Consider the following 20270-nt stretch of genomic DNA (forward strand, 5'->3'; position numbering starts at 1 on the left):
CCACTGTCGCTAGTATGTCTGCCTTGCATCTGGAGAAGCCTTCAATGTTGATTGAGGCGATTGACAGCGCGGGCCCCAAGGGGCGAAAGTGTCTCTGCGGCATCTTTGGTGTCGTCATCCAATAGATTGCTCAGGTAAGTATACAGATATTGGCCTACTGGTGATAGTAATCAGATAGTGATATCAGATTGTACCAGTCAGCGTTTCCCAGGCTGCACCACGGGGAGGTTTCTGTATCAGCAGCCCAGGGATTGATAAAAAACTATATGACCTATCGAAACATGGATTAATACACCAATACACAAGACTTGTGTCTACTGTTTAAAGTTTAAATGGAGTCTCTAGGCGAAATTATGCCGGAGAAGTAGACGTTTAAAAATCTCCAATTATTGTTCTTTTTCACTTATTTTTTGTCGGCCGTCCCATTCATTTCAATGCAAAATTTTGGGCAGTTTTTCGCGACTTACGTCGAGAAAAATTTGTATTCTGTAGAGAAAAGTAATAGCACACCGATCCCGATCAAACCGCGCCTTTTGATATATAATTTGTCCTGCAACTCTTCAAGTTGTAGGACTAGTAGCGGGACGAAATTGCGTCCGGAAGAGGAAGAAGAAAAAATTCACAGTATAACAGTAGTGCTCGGTGCGATTGCCCCGAGGCCCTAATAATAATAAAAATGTATTTATTTTTAACAAGACATTTTTTATCAAATGATGATCAAATTGTTCAAATAAACTTTTATAAACTGGTGTCAATATTATATTGATTCATGGCCATAGTGGGCTCACTTTTAGGAATATACTGATATCATATGAAACTAGAAGATCTCAGGAATCTACAGGCACCATGTGCATCAGGATATCATGTTGGGATGTTGAAATAACGCCGCAAAGTTTGGCTTTTTTATGTTTCATTCAAACAAATTGAGAGCAGTGAAGCTTAAAGTTTTTGAAAGTTTGATAAAATGCTGCAGTTGTTGTCGTCCATACATGTTTGATATCAGTTCAGTTCAGTTTGACTGAATACTTTGTTGGTCAGTCTGTGGGTTTGACTCTCATTGTGGAGAAATAAAAAGACTGAAGTGAGATGAATAGACTGAGAATTTCCTCTTATTGGACAAAACAATTATTTATTTAATTTAATTTTGTGGACACAAAATGCAGTTAAAATCGCAATATGTTGTATCACAATAATCACCATATCGCAAAATGCTTAAAATTGCTATAATATGATATTGTGACTCAAGTATCGAGATAAAATCGAGTGTGGGGCCGATACGCTGAATCACACCTCTGCTCACGGTTCGGATGGCCTTTTCGCTGTGTAGAAGATTTTTTTTAAATGTGAAAATTAAACAAAAATAGATAAAAGTAGAACATCTTTCACTGACTGCATCAGTTGTACAATATGTAAATACTGCTCATACTGTAGAAATGATAAACAATGACAAACAAGAAAACAGTGAGCCATAGGCTTACTTTTATTGTTTTCCTTCGTGTTACTCAAGCTGAACAAATCTGAGAGAACTTAAAAGAAGGCTTTCACACACGGTGCGTATCTTAGACATGTTGAGGCCGTACATTACAGGGCTGAAGATTGGTTGGCATGTAAGAAAATACAACGATATAAAGATTCGCAACATGTTGGGCACACTGCTCATATCAAACCTGCTCTGGAATATTTCAAAACAAACCCCGAAAGAAAAGTTGAGCAGAGAAGCGAGGTGAGGTGTGCAGGTACTGACGGCTTTCTGTCTCGTCTCTTTGGAGCCAGAAAAACACACTTTAAGGATCTGAATGTAGGTGTAAATGATTACAGATACCGGAGCACAGACTGTGAGAGAAGCAGCAATGAGTTCATAGAGATTATTGACTCTGGTGTCAGAACATGCCAGTTTTATGATAGAATAGTTGTCACAGTACACTTTATCAATGATGACCCCACAGAGCTGTAAGGAGGCAGTCAGGGACGTTGTGACAAAAACAGCAAATATAGGAAGAAACCATATAACAGCAATGAGCATGACAACCTTGTTATATGTCATGATTGTGTGATACTGCAGAGGACAACAGATAGCCAGATATCTGTCATAAGACATGACGGCTAGGTTAGTAAACTCCACACTGCCATAAGTGTACACACAGAAAATCTGCAGGAAACAAAAAGGAGCAGAAACAGTGTGAATGTCAGAGAGGATCTGAACCAGAAGGAATGGATACAACCCTGTACTACCATACAGCTCATTTACAAACAGGCTGCACAGAAAAATGTACATGGGTTCATGTAAGCTCCTGTTCAGACAGATAACCACAATCAGCAACACATTGGCACAAATAATTAACACGTAAAATAACATAATAATCATAAAAAACAATTTAAACAGCTCAGTGTCAATGTAGGCACCGAGTGTGAAATATGAAACATATGTAGAGTTAATCATGATTCTTCCTTTGGTTCAAAATACTGTATCACAGAAACAAGATGAGCATATTAATTATTATATTTACATTTAGTCATTTAGCAGACGCTTTTATCCAAAGCGACTTACAGGAAGAGTAAAAACAAACATTCAAGGTATAGTGCAATAATAATTAGTGCATCAATAAGTGCTAGTGACAATTCTTTGTCACATTTTGTTCATTACGAGTCAGCAACTTGTTTCAAATTCACTCCACTATGGAATCACTTGTGACAAACTAAAACTTACTATTCTTATATACAGTCAACACATTTACAGTCAAGAGGAGAAACTCCAAACAGTGTGTGATTCTGTGGACAACACTGTGATTCCTCCTAACTCAACTCTCACTCTGTGTCTGCTGCTGCTGCTGCTTTTAAACATTTCCAGTAAGTTGATATCCAAGGCAACCATTGTTACTTGTTAATTGGTGTTAATATTTATATATATATATATAATATTTATATATATCATTTATATATGATAATATTTAATGAATTTTAAGGCAAGGCAAGGCAAGGCAAGGCAAGGCAAGTTTATTTATATAGCACAATTAGGACACAGGGCCATTCAAAGTGCTTTACAGGGGCAAGATTAAAATACATAAAACACATTAGAAGACATTTAAAAGTGAATTAAAAAAAAAGTGAATGAATAAAACATTTAAGAGCGAATTAATAAAAATTACAGGTTAAAATGGAAACAGAAAAGTCTTCAGACTTGATTTAAAAGAGCTGAGAGTTGCAGCAGACCTCAAGTTCTCTGGGAGTTTGTTCCAGAGATTTGGTGCATAAAAACTAAACGCTGTTAATAAAAATGACATAGGTAAACATTAATAGTGGATAGTCAGGCAGCTTAGCACAATAATGGGGAAACACTGGACAAAACCCCTTTTTCATTTCTTCTACATGCTCTCCATCACCATAAGTTTCCATTTTTTTAATGGGAGCCATATAAAATCTACCACAAGCCACTTACAAGATCAATCTTGGAGTCAAAATATACATTGACAATGTAATTGACAAGGTATCCTTTAAAGCTATTGAGAATATCACTAGATGATTATCTGATCAAATAGATAGTTTAATTTCCAACTCAGTTGTTCCTAAGCGGTTGGAAACATATTCATATAGATCATGTACAGTGCATGTATTCTGAAAAATGGATAACATTCATACATTTAATTGAGCTTTATTAGCTTCACTTTTATTATTTATTACATTTACAAGATTTGTGCAATTCCAGTGTGCCTTCCTTCAGCAGCAGCTTTACAACCACACTTGACTGGTTAACTGCAGGCTTTTGATATTATATTCTTCAATTAAATTCTCAATAGCTTTAAATTATTCCTTGACCCAGAAAAATGTATATTTGAGGACTATATATATATTTGAAGACTGACCTTCTAAGTGGCTTGGAAGATATGTTGGTTCTAATAGACTGTATATTACGGTGGCCCTGAAGTGCAAATCACAACGGCAAATCAGAAAACACAACAACAAATAAAAAAACACAACGACAAATCAAAAACGACAACAACATTAACCAAACCGCCTCGGGCGACATGAGTCGTTGTGTTTTCTGATTTGTCGTTGTGATTTCTGATTTGTCGTGTTTTCTGATTTGCCGTTGTGATTTCTGATTTGTTGTTGTGTTTTCTGATTTGTTGTTGTGTTTTCTGATTTGCCGTTGTGTTTTTTTATTTGTCGTTGTGATTTCTGATTTGTCGTTGTGTTTTCTGATTTGCAGTTGTGATTTCTGATTTGTTGTTGTGTTTTCTGATTTGCCGTCGTGTTTTGCACTTCAGGGCCACCATAGTATATGGCTGCCACCTCCAACCCGCCATCTTGATGAAGTGGCTCCCATCAAAAATTGAAACCTATGGTGATGGAGAGCATGTGGAAAAAAATTTGGCGCTTTTTTCCAATATGTCCCCATTCTTCTCAAATCTGGTCCTAAGCTGCCTGAGAAGGAGGAGTATATCAAGTTTTAAAGTTGTTTGTGTTTTCTTACTAGAAAGTTAATGTGGTAATGAGACAATGAACCTCGCTGCATCTTTGCTTATAATCGGTACAATATTAAAGGGATTTAGGCTTGGGGTCTGCAAACTTGCTGGGCGTTACGATTTACTAGCCTTTCACACCAGTGCCTTCCGAAACTTGAGTTGGGACACTGCAAAAAAAGCCAACTTGTATTTTTTGTATTTTTTGCCTAAAAAGGTGATTTAAGTTGGTAAAACTTGGAAATATAAATAATTTACATTTAGGGCAATAATGTAAGTTAGCACAACAAAGGAAGCCAGTTGTCTGCTCAAAAACAAGTTGGTGAGTTGTTGTTACTTTTATCTTTAAGTTGGGGTTCACAACAAGGGACAATAGTTCTGCTAACTCTTATTTCTTTGTTGTGAAATGCGGGAAAGTGGTGAAATTAAGTCATTAGCGAAAGTTAGCGGCTAACTGATGCTAGCGGCTAACTGATGCTAGCGGCGCTGCTTGTTACAGCTACAAGAGTAGCCATTAGCGTATCTCAAAATTGTGGTCGCAACATTAGCTGACATTTCATAGCGGCGTTACAATCGTGCCAATTTAGCACATTGCAGAAGTTAGCAGAAGTAAGGATTAAAAGTTATTACAATGTAAAATTATAAATTAAAAAATCTGAATTCAGAGTTGAGCAAACAAAACTTAAAATATTTAGTTTAATTGTCCAACTTAAAATTTTATCGAAGTTTGTTGCCTCAAAATTTTGAGTTCACCCAACTTTTCTTTTTTTGCAGTGCATAGAGGACCACAGAGGACGCTGAACAACTCTTATTCAGTTCCTTCTCTTTTATTGAAACAGGATGGTAAGGTAGAAAAGAGAAACATTATATCATGAGAATTAAATCAGTCAATAACTAAAATCTCTCTAGTCAATAGTCAAAAGTTAGCAATTAACGTTAATTCTGCAGATTAAAGACAAACCATACTTCATCAACAAACTGGAGGAGGCGGACAGGCTGGCTGTCACAAACTGATTGTATCATGATTAATTTTAGAAATTTCTGTGCTAACTTAACTTTAATTAAAGATATTGTATTGCTCCCACAATGTTTAAATTATACTATTTATACTCTTTTAAACAGGATTATATATTTAATTAATTTATTAAATGTATTCCTTTTAACCACCTATGAAATTACTTTTAATCCCATTTTTACACTAAAAATCTGATTTCAATCAAACATCAACAATAAATATTTTTTTTAACCAATCACGCCAAACATCAACACATGACTTCACACAAAATGACTCCCAAGTTTCGAGAGTTAACTTTATAACATCATTTTATTCATTTATTCATGAATTTAAAATAACTCATGTTTCCTAAAAATAAATCCTTGTCAGAGTAGGTTTTCTTTGCTGCATACAGAAAACAAAAACACAATAGTGTCAAAATAAAATAAAAGACAAAGTAGATCACCTCTGGCTGACTGCATCAGCTCTTTGCACTTATTTTTATATTTTTTTGTATATTACCTCAAATGATAACTGACACTAGAAAGCCAAATGCATACATTTATTGTTTGTGTTTGTGCTGAATACATTTGTTGGATGATCTACCACTTATTTTACAGTTTAGTTTTACACATGATCCATGCAGTATTTTGGATAGACGACAAAAACATCACACACTACATGATACCCCTCAGGTCCAGAGAAAAAGATAAACATAAAGCAAAATAAAACAGACAGAAATAATTTATGACTTACTTCCTTTGGGGAGCAAAATCAACCTCCTGTTATGTTTGTTTTTCAGGAACAGCAAAAATGTTCATGGGCCAATTTGACACAGGGCATGTATAATTATTCAAAAGTGTCAGAAACCAAATAAATCCCAATAAACATTGTCTATATTTCATTAATAACTCCATTACTAACTATCTCAATCAATATTTAGTGCGATGGTGTTCTTTACCTCTCACAGATCATGGTTCAATGAGGATAATTCACTTGTTTTCGATTAAAAATGCACATTAAAACTTTTTTTTATGTACATTGACAAGACAAAGACCTACATATAAAATACGACTGTTTTACATGACACTGATTTATTGAAATTTTTATTTTACATTTTTTCATTTTTTCTCTAATGGAGTGAGTTAATAAATTAACACTAGTCACTTCTCTTCTGTTCAGGGTCTGATTGACCATTGAACAGTATTCAATTCAATTCAATTGGCTTTATTGGCATGACGTAACAATGTATATATTGCCAAAGCAAGCATCAGAAAAAAAAGATAACAAGATAAGGAAAGCAATATTTACAATAAATTATTATAATTCTGTTATTCATTTTAAAAGAAAAGAAAAACTAATAACAATAAAAAAGCAATATTTACAGTCATTGAATTACAATCAACATATAATTTATACAATCTAACAGTATCTATGTAATTTAAACATGCAAATATGTGAAATTAACCATTTTCATTTTATACGTTGATTACGCTTACTAAGCCAAGCAGAAGACGTTTCATCCTGAAATAATACTTTTAACTATTTATTTTTTAGATTTTTAACTTTGAAATGGGTCAATTTGACCTGCAACATAAACAGGAGTGTTAACTGATTCTTCAGAACTTAAGTGTTTAAGTTTCTTGTTTTCCGCACACACATTAAACTAGAGACACAGTTAGTGTAACAGCATTTTTCGAGCTACACTTCACCACGCAGCAGACGTTTACATGTGATGTGGATTTTGGACATATTCAGACCGTACATTAAAGGGTTAAACAGTGGCGGGCATGTGAGAAAGTATAAGGATAAAAAAATGCTCAGCGCGTTCGGTATCCTGCTCACGTCAAACCTGCTCGTTAAAACTTGAAAACAAACCCCAAAAGAAAAATTGAGCAGCGAAGCGACGTGAGGCGTGCAGGTGCTGACGGCCTTCTGTCTCGTCTGTTGGGAGCCAGAAAAACTAATTTTGAGAATCCTGATGTAAGTGAACAGAATTAAAAGTAAAGGAACCATGATTGAGATGACAGTGTAGAAGAGTCCATAAATGTTATTGATCCTGGTGTCAGAACAGGCCAGTTTAACTATGGCGTAGTTTCCACAGTACACTTTGTCAATTATGTTCCCACACAGCTGTAATGGAGCACTCAGTGATATCAACACAACAATTGCAAGAAAAGGGAATAACCATGTTACACCAATAAGCACTGCAACCTTTTTGGGTGTCATTCGTGTGTTATATTGGAGAGGATAACAGATAGCGAGATATCTGTCATAAGACATGACAGCTAAGTTTAAATACTCTACACAAACGTAAGTATACATAGAGAAAATCTGCAGGAAACAAAAAGGAGCAGAAACAGTGTGAATGTCAGAGAGGACCTGAACCAGAAGGAATGGAAACAGCCCTGTACTACCATACAGCTCATTTACAAACAGGCTGCACAGAAAAATGTACATGGGTTCATGTAAGCTCCTGTTCAGACAGATAACCACAATCAGCAACACATTGGAACAAATAATAAAAAAATACAAACACATAATAATAATGAAGTATAGATATTTGAGAACCCCGATGTCAGAGTAGGCGCTGAGTGTGAACAGTGAAACCTGCGTAAAGTTCACCATAATCCCTCCGGCTCATAAATCAATCATAAGATAAACTGGCAGTGTTACATTTTGTTAAAGATCAGTAAAACCTTTAAAGCTTTGCTTGTTTAGGACTGTGCACAGGTAAAACATGATCTAAAAACAGCATTCAAGTCAACCTAAATAGAAAAGAAATGAATTTTGAAGCATTCCTTGAACTTATTATTGGTCATCATTGCTCTCTGTAATACTAAAGCTAAGGCTAACACAGTTCAGAACATTCACCTGCTGCAGTCAGACTGTGAGTCTGTCCTGACTGAGCTCTGACCTCTGCTCCTGCTTCTTTTAACGTTTCCAAGTAGGGAGACGCCCACAGCAGCAGTGCTACTTATGATATCAAAAGACCCGATGGTTGATTTCTAAAAAAAACAACAACTTTTTTTGCAGTGTTTAAAGTCAAAATTACCATGCCGTATTAGGGCCATGTATGAAAAAAAAAAAAAAATACGGACCCAGGGGAGGGGGATAATATTTCGAGAAATAAGCTGCAGATTTATGAGGAAAAAAGGGGAAAAAAACAACAGATTTATGAGATTAAAAGTAGCACATCTTGGAGAAAAAAGTTGCACATTTTTTAGATTAAAAGTGGCAAATCTAGGAACAAATCTTTTCTCATAGATTTGCCACTTTTAACCTCATAAATTTGCCACTTTTTTTCTCATAGATTTGCCACTTTTCATCTCATAAATCTGCTACTTTTTTTTCTCATAGATTGGCCACTTTTCATCTCATAAATCTGCTACTTTTTTTCTCTGAGATTTGCCACTTTTAACCTCATAAATTTGCCACTTTTAACTTCATAAATTTGCCACTTTTTTCCTCATAAATCTGTAATTGCAAAGTATCATTTAATGAAGTCCCTCCCTGCAGACATAGTATGCAGCAGCTTCTATGGTGATGAAGTTCCCTTGTAAAACGAAAAACACCCCTCGCCCCTTTTTCCCCTTATAAATCTGCTACTTTTTTCTCTGAATTTGACACTTTTTTCTTGAAATATTACCCCCCTCCCCCGGGTCCGTATTTTTAATTTATTTTTTCATACTTGGCCCTCGTGGTTGTCTTAATAGAACAATGCATGTAATATCCCAAATGTCCCATCCATGCTGCCAAGGCCCAGCAGCCAGCCCTGTTTCTGGCTTCCTGAGGACTTCTGACCAAGGGTTGCTAAAGAAAAACCTGTCTCAAGTTTTTTGCACATATTAATGGTATGATGCCATTATACACCTTAATAGGGTGAAATAAATAAATTGTATTAGATATTTTTGAACAGAATAAATTCACTCACAGTATAACCAAGTTATATTAAGTCTGACCGCCAAGAGGTCAGGAATCAGGCTTGTAACTGGAGGGTCGCCGGTTCGAATCCCAGGACTGACAGGTCAAGGACTGAAGTGTCCTTATGCAAGGCACCTAACCCCCCACTGCTCAGTTAATGTGCTGGCCACTGCTCCTTGCATGGTGTGTTCACTTTAGAGGTGTGAATCAGCACATCGGCCCCATGATACGATTTTATCCCGATACTTTAGTCACATTTGAAAAAATACTTTTGTCAATCAAGAGAAAATTCTCAGTGTATTAATCTCACTTCAGTCTTTTTATTTCTCCACAATGAGAGTCAAACCCACAGACTGACCAACAAAGTATTCAGTCAAACTGAACTGAACTGATATCAAACATGTATGGACGACAACAACTGCAGCATTTTATCAAAGCTTCGCTGCTCTCAATTTTTTTTAAATAAAACATTTAAAAAATCCTTACTTTGCAGCGTTATTTCGACAACTTCCCAACATGATATCCCAACGCACATGGTGCCTTTAGATTCCTTAGATCTTCTAGTTTCATATGATACCAGTAGTATATCCAGTATATTCCTAAAATGGAGCCCACTACGGCCTCCGGAAAATACTAACGGCCCACTGGAATCGATACTTGGTGGCCATGAATTGATATAATATTGCCACGCTTGTGTGTAGAAAAGGATCATGGGTTAAATGCAGAGTTTGAATTTCCCCCTTGTGGGATTAATAAAGTAATTAGTCTTAAATCTTAAAGTATAGAAATTACTTACATTAATGAGAGAATCATGCAAAGGTTTATCAGTGAGAAAAAAAAGCCATTTAATTATTTTGATAAACAAAACCTATGTAGGATTCTCACATGAACTGTAGGAGGTCTCTAAACTAGAAATTAAACATAAAAGCATTCAAATTACAGCATGGATGATTTTTCAAGGATGTTCCCCTAAAAAACCCTGTCCTCAACCCCCCAATTTTCTATAAAAGGGGAATAATAACATATCCGTAATACACATCACATTTCTTTATCAAATGTATTCTCCTTAATGATTTATTGTTATTCAGATTAAGGCAAATATCAGTTTCTTCATTGTACATGACTGATTTGAATCTTATCAACATAGCTTTTCTTTTCATAAACATACATTTTATGTATTGTTATTACTTTACTTAATAAAATCTCTCATCTGTGCATTTACTCGGAACCATAATTGATAAATAATACAGTCATGGAAAAAAATATCAGATCACCGTATTTCTACAATTCCTTATTAATTTTAATGCCTAACTAAAGGTACATTTGTTTGGACAAATATAATGATAGCAACAAAAATAGGTAATAAGAGTTAAATTTATGAGCTGATATAAAGCCATTTTCCATGGTTTTCTTGATAATAACCAAAATCAGTATCAAGAAAACCATGGAAAATGGCTTTATATCAGCTCATAAATTTAATTCTTATTACCTATTTTTGTTGCTATCATTATATTTGTCCAAACAAATGTACCTTTAGTTGTACCAGGCATTAAAATGAACAAGAAATTGAAGAAAAAGGGTGGTCTAATGATTTTTTCCATGACTGTATATCTAATCAAGAGGTAAAAACCTACATTTTAGCAGAGACAAGACTTTTACACATGATGCGGATTTTTGACATATTAAGACCGTAAAGTAAAGGGTTCAAAACCGGCTGGCATGTCAGCCAGTACAATGATAAAAATATTCTCAAAATATTGGGTAAATTGCTCATATTGAACCTACTCTGTAATATTTCAAAGCCAGCCCCACATGAAAAGTTGAGCAGAGAAACAAGGTGAGGAACGCAGGTGCTGAAAGCTTTCTGTCTCGTCTGTTTAGAGCCAGAAAAACATATTTTAAGAATCTTAATGTAAGTGTAAATGATCAGCATTAGAGGACAAAAGATTGAGAGTGCAGTGATAACGAGTCCATAGATGTTGTTGATCGTTGTGTCATTGCACGCCAGTCTGACAATGGAGTAGTTGTCACAGTACACTTTCTCAATAATTGTCCCACACAGCTGTAAGGAGCTACTCAAGTATGTCATCACAACACACAGTAGTAAAGGAAACAACCATGTTACAGCAATAAGCATGGAAATCTTGTTAAATGACATTTGTGTGTTATATTGTAGAGGCCGACAGATAGCGAGATATCTGTCATAAGACATGACGGCTAAGTTTAAGTATTCCACCCCTCCATAAGAAAATAAAACGTAATTCTGCAGGAAACAAAAAGGAGCAGAAACAGTGTGAATGTCAGAGAGGATCTGAACCAGGAGGAATGGATATAGCCCTGTACTACCCAACAGCTCATTTACAAACAGGCTGCACAGAAAAATGTACATGGGTTCATGTAAGCTCCTGTTCAGACAGATAACCACAATCAGCAACACATTGGCACAAACAGTTAACATATATAAAGACATAATAATCATGAAATAGACGTATTTTAAAACCCCTGTGTCAGAGTAGGCACCGAGTGTGAAATATGAAAACTGTGTAGAGTTTTTCATTTCCTTTTGCAGTCATAACACTGTCCACAGGACAAACTAATTCCACTTAGTGTTACATTTTGTTTTGAAGAACGTTTTACACACTTTTCTTGGTTAGGACTTTGTGCAGCTAAAGTATTAAACACATTAATAGCATTCATCATCTAGAAAACAACTGAGACATCTCCCAAACTTACCATTTTCTAATATAAAGGCTATATAACACTAAGGTAGGACAAGGGAGAAAACAGTTAGAGACATTTTGTGAATCCTGACACATATCAGAGTCCCTCCTACTGAAGACGAAACCCTGCTTCTCCTCCTTTTAACCCTTTCAAGTCAGAGGACGCCCACAGCGCCTTAATGATGTCAGGAAAGCTCTGACTGAATATTAATTTTATATTTGTACAAATGCAAGCAAAACGTTTATGGAACTGTTTGTGTTGATACCATGTCAATATTTTGGCTTTTAGGAAGCATGTATGATACAAAATTTTGTATTGTAAAATTATATATATATACATATATATATATATATATATATATATATATATATATATATATATATTTCACATGATGTAAAAATGTGTGGGCCATATACAGTTGAAACCAGAAGTTTACATACACTATATAAAAAGACACATATGCTTTTTTTCTCACTGTCTGACATGAAATCAGACAATCACTTTTTCTGTTTTAGGTCCGTTAGGATTACCAAAATTATTTCTATTTACTGAATGCCAGAATAATGAGAGAAGGATTTTTTAAGACAATTTTTTATTACTTTCTTCAAAGTCAGAAGTTTACATACACTAACATTATTATGCATTGAAACAATTTGGGAAAGCCCAGATGATGCTGTCATGTCTTTGGAAGCTTCTGATAGGTTTATTGACAACATTTGAGTTAATTCGAGACACACCTGTGGATGTATTTTAAGGCTCACCTGAAACACACTGCTTCTTTGTGTGACATCATGGGAAAGTCAAAAGAAATCAACCAAGATATCAGGAAGAGAATTGTGGACTTGCACAAGTCTGGTTCATCCTTGGGTGCAATTTCCAGATGCCTGAAGGTGCCATATTCATCTGTTCATATAATCATACCCAAGTATAAACACCATGGGAATGTCCAGCCATCATACCGCTCAGGAAGGAGACGGGCTCTGTGTCCCAGAGATGAACGTGCTTTGGTCCAAAATGTGCATATCTGAAGCCATTACTCTGAAGCTGGTAAGAGTGTGTCATTATCCAGAGTGAAACGAGTCCTGAGACATGGGCTGAAAGGCCACTCTGCCAGGAAGAAGCCATTACTCCAAAAGAAACATAAAAACGACAGATTACAGTTTGTAAATGCACACAGGGACAAAGACCTTAATTTTTGGTCTGACAAAACTGTAATCTGTCTTTTTGGTACACTATTTTTAGCTCTCACATTCACTATTTATAGCTCGCTCATTCGCTATTTTTTTGTTCTCACATACACCATTTTTAGCTCTCGCATGCACTATTTTTAGCTCTCACATACACTATGTTTAGCTCTCACATACACCATTTTTAGTGCTCACATACACTATTTTTTAGCTCTGACCTTCACAATTTTTTAGCTCTCACATACACTATTTTCAACTCTCACATACGCTATTTTTTGATTTCACATACACTATTTTCAACTCTATATATATATACTTGTTCAAAGCCTCAATTGTTGATGCAGCTGGTAGGAGTTGTGGTCTGAAGGCCGTCGGTACCTGTCGTGGCGGCAACCCAAGAACCCGCTGGTGGACACCAGTGGTGAGGGAGGCCGTCAAGCTGAAGAAGGAGGCCTTTCGGTCTTGGCTGGCTGAGGGGTCTCAGGGGGCAGCAGACAGGTACCGTTTGGCCAGAAGGGCTGCAGCTGCGGCAGTCGCTGAAGCAAAAACTCTGGTATGGGAGGAATTCGGGGAGGCCATGGAGGAGGACTTTCGGTCGGCCTCAAAGAGGTTCTGGAAAACTGTCGGGCGACTCAGGAAGGGAAAGCAGGGCTTGGCCCAAGCTGTGTTCAGCGGGGGAGGAGACCTGCTGACCCGACCTGGGGATGACGGTGGAAAGAGCACTTTGAGGAACTCCTTAATCCAGCCATCACGTCCTCCACGGAGGAGGCAGAGTCTGAAGACTCAGTATCCCTGGCAGAAGTCGCAGAGGTAGTCAAAAAGCTGCCTGGCCGCAGGGTTGGATGAGATTCGCCCTGAGATGCTGAAGGCTCTGGACACTGTTGGGCTGTCATGGTTGACACGCCTCTTCAGTGTCGCATGGAAGTCTGGGACAGTGCCTGTGGATTGGCAGACTGGGGTGGTGGTTCCCATTTTCAAAAAGGGGGACAGGAGGGTGTGTTCATATTACCATGGAATCACACTGCTCAGCCTCCCCGGGAAAGTCTACTTCAGGGGGCTGGAAAGGAGGCTCCGGCCAATTGTCGAACCTCGGATTCAGGAGGAACAATGTGGCCGTCCTGGCCGTGGAACAACGGACCAGCTCTTTACCCCTGCGAGACTTCTGGAGGGGTCATGGGAGTTTGCTCATCCAGCCTACATGTGTTTTGTGGACTTGGAAAAGGCTTACGACCGTGTCCCTCGGGAGTCTTGTGGGGGGTACTGCGGGTTGCCCCTTGTCTACGATTCTGTTCGTGGTTTTCATGGACAGGATCTCAAGGCGCAGCCGGGGGGAGGAAGGGATTCGGTTTGGTAACCTAAGAATTACATCTCTGCTTTTTGCAGATGATGTGGTTCTTTTGGCTTCATCAGACCAGGACCTCCAGCACTCGTTGGGGTGGTTTGCAGCCAAGTGCGAAGTGGTTGGGATGAGGAGCGGCTGAAGAAGGAGCTGAGCCTGAAGGCAAAGCTCTCGATTTACCGGTCCCTCTACGGTCCAACCCTCACCTATGGTCCTGAGCTTTGGGTAGTGATCAAAAGAACGAGATCGCGGATACAATCGGCTTAAATGAGCTTCCTCCGTAGGGTGGCTGAGCTCAGCCTTAGAGGTAGGGTGAGGAGTTCAGATTATTAGGAAAATGGATGGATATATATATATATAACACCACAGCACTAGTAATATGTCAGACTTATAATAATGTTCTGGTGGACTCCTCACCAGGGGCCTCATTTATCAAAGTGTGCGTAGCATTCATACTCAAAGATGGCGTACTCCTAAAACTAGAAAAGTACGTACGCTAACTCACCTCCACATGTATCACACTGTGCTTATGCCAGGTTCTGCGCACCTTTCCTTGATACATCCCAACCAGCGTGGAACTGAGCGCACATGCCGGCATGCCCACTGATTATCGACACAACAACGGCAAATCAACTTACTGCCACTGCGCGCGAGGTGGACCTGGTGATCTCCGGCTGGAGGCAGGAAAAATTAGCTTTTTGTTGCCTCAGGTGTGGGATCAGCAACAAGGTGTCACTGTGGCTGTTAACCAGCCGGATCAAAGACCTGCACCATGACAGAAGGTCCCTCAACAGACGTTCCTTCTAAACTCCACCGTTATTGAAATTATTCAGAGCCGTTAGAGCTGCGTGCCATAATCATTTTTACTCATCAGTTGTCCCAATTAAACACCACATACGGGATCAAATATGCACCACACCTGATTTATTCTGAAAGGATTTCCAACACGGAGAGAGGGATCTGTGCATCATGGATTGCTGTGCACCTGCAGTGTTAACATCTCCATGTTAAACCAAAGGGGAACAGTGATTAAGGCAGGTTAAATGTGAAAAATGTGTGCGCTCCATAATCAGAATCACAAGTATTGATCCAGGAGGGGGATACATAAAAATAGTGGAAATAGCAGAATATATAGACTTAGTAAAATATACAATCTTAACATCAAAACATATAGACTTCAACATACTATCATTGCACAAGTAAGCAGCAGTACGCAGGTGAAGTCTAAAATAATAATAATAATAAATAAAAAAATCATATATCCCCTCATATTCAGAACGGGCTATTGATGGTGGATAATGGCATTTTCCCTCCATTTTCTGAGAGCTATAAACTATAAAAATAATGCCAGTTGTATGAAGTTAGAGTTTAAACATGAAAAACGTTTTAAATAGAGCACAAAAGACAGTAGTTTCAGCCAAACAAAAGTTTGCGGTGCCACCACACATTCTCACGGCACCTTGAAAGGTTGCGGAGCACATTCTCAAGGCAAGTTTACTTTTCATACATGTGGCGTGTGCGGAAAAAACTGCATATGCAATGTTTTTGTGCGTATGCAGTGTTGATACATGAGGCCCCAGGACTTTATTGCAATTTACTTTACTTTTCTACCACTTAGCATTTGTGTGATTGTGTTTAACCATATTTCTTGTTATGATCCAATGTAAAAAAAAAGGAAAAAAAAGATTATGTGACAAACAGCTAATGATAATCCAGATGTCATCTGATTAATGAGGTCATCCTGAGGAAATGGTTAAAAAAAGGAGAATCAGTGTCTCAGCTCAGTTGGGCGGGGCGTTCAGTTTGACTATAGTAGGTGAGCAAATTGTTGTAAGATTCAATTCACTGACTGGTGTTTATACACAGAGGTGTCTCTGTATACTGTACCACTGATACTTTATTTCTGAAACCAAAGTTAACATTGTTAAACTTTCACAAAGCTGTGAGGAAATGCTGCATATCCTTTGCAATAATATGTTCATCCATTGAACTATATCAAGTGCTTCAGATTCAAAATGGCGATAATGAAAAACTCCACACAGGTTTCATATTTTATACTCGGTGCCTACTCCTACTCCGACACCAGGCTTTTAATATACTTATATTTCCTGATTGTTCTGATTTTTTACATTTCAATTATTTGTGCCAATGTGTTGCTGATTGTGGTTATCTGTCTGAACAGGAGCTTACATGAACCCATGTACATTTTTCTGTGCAGCCTGTTTGTAAATGAGCTGTTTGGTAGTACAGGGTTGTTTCCATTCCTTCTGGTTCAGATCCTCTCTGACATTCACACTGTTTCTGCTCCTTTTTGTTTCCTGCAGATTTATTGTTTGTACTCTTATGGAGGTATAGAATTGTTTACCCTTGCCATCATGGGTTATGACAGACATCTCGCTATCTGCTATCCTCTACAATATAACTCACGTATGACATATAATAAGATTGCCATGTTTACTGCTCTAATATGGATATACCCTTTATCAATCCAAGTTGTCGTAGTGTGTGGTCTGACTCTGCCTTTACAGCTCTGTGGGAACATCATTAACAAAGTTTACTGTGGCAACTATTATGTTGTCAAACTGGCCTGTTCTGACACATCGGTCAATAACCTCTTTGGACTTGTTCACTTGTTCACAGTAATACTTGGTCTTATCATTTTAATCCTTTACTCTTACATGGGGATCCTTAAAGTGTGTTATTATGGCTCCAAGCAGACGAGACAGAAAGCTTTCAGCACCTGCACACCTCACCTCGCTTCTCTGCTCAACTTTTCTTTTGGAGCTTTCTTTGAAATAGTACAGAGCAGGTTTAACTTGAATTATTTACCCAACATTTTGCGCATTTTTTTGTCACTGTATTGGCTTACATGCCAACCACTAATCAACCCTTTACTGTACGGATTCAAAATGTCCAAAATACGCATTGTATGTAGAAATCTGATCTTTGAGAGTAAAATATAACTATATCATCTGACAATTTTGTCTGAGCATTATTTAATGTCCTGCAATGTTTAAACTTAAAGCCCAGTTTCTCTGCAAATGTTTAATATTTTAGCGAAGATTTTTTAAAATTTAAATTCAGATTTCGATCCATCCATTAAAAAAACATCAGAGAAAGTCAACTTGTGTTTTTTCATTTTTAATGATTAATGTTAATATAACTGTGTTATTAACTGTGACATTTTTGAGTTGATGATTGTGCTGCTTCCATAGAGCTGCAGGATTTATGCATTTTAGATATAATTTATATAATGCAGAGAAATTCAAGGCTAATGTGAGAAAAATGTAAAAAAAGAGCACAAAAGAACCCCTGAAACAGCTTGTTGGGGTTCAGACAGTTAAACTTTGTGAGGGACTGTCATGTCTACTGAGCTTCCAGCTTGTGTTTGTTCATGAGATGCTTTATCCGGTTTTCACTTCTAAGTTAACACGTTTTTTTGGTCCCGAGGTCTACAGATGGATCACTGATGTGGTCTGAGAGCAGCTTTGGGCTTTACTCGCTGTGGTTTTATCAGTCTCTGGAACCTTAAAGAGGTTTAAGTAGTCAACACAGTTTCAGAAGTGTTTGATGAGACTCTTGTTGTAACTGAGGACATTCTTAACCCTCCTGTTATGTTGCTGGTCAAATTAACCCATTTCAAAGTTAAAAATCTAAAAAAAAATAGTTTCAAGTAGTTTAAAGTATTTTTTTGGGATGAAACTTCTTCTGCTTGGCTAAATAATTGTAATAAACATTTAAAATGAAAATGTTTCATTTCACATATCAATGTGATGTAAAACTATTTTATTTTAAATGTAGGTCTATCCAATGTAGAAAATAAAAAATTTGCATTTTTTATGAAAAACGAGTGAATTATTCTGATTGAACCATGATCTGTGAGAGGTAAAGACCACCATTGCACTAAATATTGATTAGGATGGTTATTAATGGCGTTATTGATGAAATATAAACAATGTTTATTTGGTTTTGGTTTCTGACACTTCTGATAATTAAACATGCCCCGGGTCAAATTGACCCATGAACATTTTTGCTGTTAATGAGAAACGAACATAACAGGAGGATTAACATCCAGTTGTCTAATCATGGGTATGGTTTACTTTGTCCCATAATGCAATACTCAACAATAACAGGCGATCTGTGAAAAAATTAAAACACGCTCAGTGTCTTTGAGACACAGAATTCTTTGTTTTTACTATTGACAAAGAGTTTGACAGTCTGCTCTCTGATTTATGACTCATGCCTTGTATTATTTCCCGTAAAACTATCAAAATAAAGCACTGCAACATCAGTATGTAGTGTTTACGACACAGAGTGTGTAATGTAGAACATCTTTGATTCTCTTTTCATGATAAAATATATTTGAACAGTGATAAATAAAGTTTATTGTAAGTTTAAGTTGAACCCCACAGAGGTTGCTGCTGTTGGGAAAATAACATCACTGCACCGTCCCTCAGGTCAAAGGTCACTTCAACCTGTCAACATGTTCGAACATAACGGGAGGATTAACATCCAGTTGTCTAATCATGGGTGTGGTTTACGTTGTCCCATAATGCAATACTCAACAATAACAGGCGATCTGTGAAAAAATTAAAACATGCTCAGTGTGAGAGGCCTTCAGCAAGGAACGGGCCAGAACACTGCCCCCCCACCGGCCCTACGACTGTGCCATTGAGCTCCTCCCCGGTGGGAGACTTCCAGCCAGTCGCCTCTACAACCTAACTCTTCCGGAGAAGGAGGCAACGGACCGTTACCTCACTGAATGCCTGGCCGAGGGCCTCATCCATCCCTCTCGTTCCCCGGTGGCAGCTGGGTTCTTCTTCGTCAAGAAGAAAAGGGGCGACCTTCGGCCCTGTATTGACTTTCGGGGGCTGAACAACATCACCACCAGGAACCAGTACCCTCTCCCCCTCATGAGCGCCAACTTCGGACCCCTCCTTCAGGCGAACATCTTCACGAAGTTGGAACTCCGCAATGCCTACCACCTGGTCCGGATCCGTGAGGTGGATGAGTGGAAGACTGCATTCAAGACCCCTCACGGCCACTACGAGTACCTGGTGATGCCATTCGGGCTAACCAATGCCCCCGGAGTTTTTCAAGAGATGATGAATGACATCCTCCGTGACATGCTGGATATATTCATTGTCCTGTATCTGGATGATATCCTAGTATTCTCCCGGAGCCTTGAGGAACACACCCAACATGTTCGCCTGGTCATCCAACGCCTGCTGGAGAACTGGCTCTACCTCAAAGCTGAGAAGTGCATCTTCCACGCCCCCTCCGCTGAGTTTCTGGGTCTCATTGTGAAGGGTGGGCAGACCCAACCAGACCCCCGGAAGATCCAGAGCATCATGGAGTGGCCCCAGCCCACCAATAGGAAGCAGCTCCAGAGCTTCCTGGGCTTTTCGAACTTCTACCGGCAATTTGTCCGGAACTACAGCCAAGTAGCTGCCCCCCTGACCGTCCTCACGTCCACTCTGCACCCTTTTGCCTGGACACCAGCGGCCAGTGTGGCCTTCACAGACCTCAAGAGATGTTTCACCTCCGCTCCAATTCTGACCAACCCAGACCCTTCAAGGCCCTTTATGGTAGAGGTGGATGCTTCAGACACTGGCATCTGGGGGGTCCTGTCACAACAATCAGCG

General features: G+C 38.2%; 4 protein-coding genes across 4 annotated transcripts; 1 reads left to right on the plus strand and 3 right to left on the minus strand.

The window, feature by feature from the left end:
• Positions 1–1498: 1498 nt before the first annotated feature.
• Positions 1499–2440, minus strand: LOC131969858 (olfactory receptor 11A1-like). The gene has a single exon (XM_059331081.1). It carries the CDS (start codon positions 2438–2440, stop codon positions 1499–1501), a length of 942 nt encoding a protein of 313 aa, XP_059187064.1.
• A 4715-nt stretch (positions 2441–7155) lies between these two features.
• LOC131970123 (olfactory receptor 11A1-like) lies at positions 7156–8082 on the minus strand. Its single transcript, XM_059331413.1, has one exon. The coding sequence runs from the start codon at positions 8080–8082 to the stop codon at positions 7156–7158; it is 927 nt and encodes a 308-aa protein (XP_059187396.1).
• A 2926-nt stretch (positions 8083–11008) lies between these two features.
• Positions 11009–12061, minus strand: LOC131970125 (olfactory receptor 10A6-like). Its single transcript, XM_059331414.1, has one exon. It carries the CDS (start codon positions 11933–11935, stop codon positions 11009–11011), a length of 927 nt encoding a protein of 308 aa, XP_059187397.1. The 5' UTR covers positions 11936–12061.
• Positions 12062–16640: 4579 nt separating this feature from the next.
• LOC131969859 (olfactory receptor 10A6-like) lies at positions 16641–17653 on the plus strand. The gene has a single exon (XM_059331082.1). The coding sequence runs from the start codon at positions 16641–16643 to the stop codon at positions 17586–17588; it is 948 nt and encodes a 315-aa protein (XP_059187065.1). The 3' UTR covers positions 17589–17653.
• Positions 17654–20270: the final 2617 nt, after the last annotated feature.

The sequence above is a fragment of the Centropristis striata genome, chromosome 4, assembly GCF_030273125.1.
Source record: "Centropristis striata isolate RG_2023a ecotype Rhode Island chromosome 4, C.striata_1.0, whole genome shotgun sequence".
NCBI classification, from domain to species: Eukaryota; Metazoa; Chordata; class Actinopteri; order Perciformes; family Serranidae; genus Centropristis; species Centropristis striata.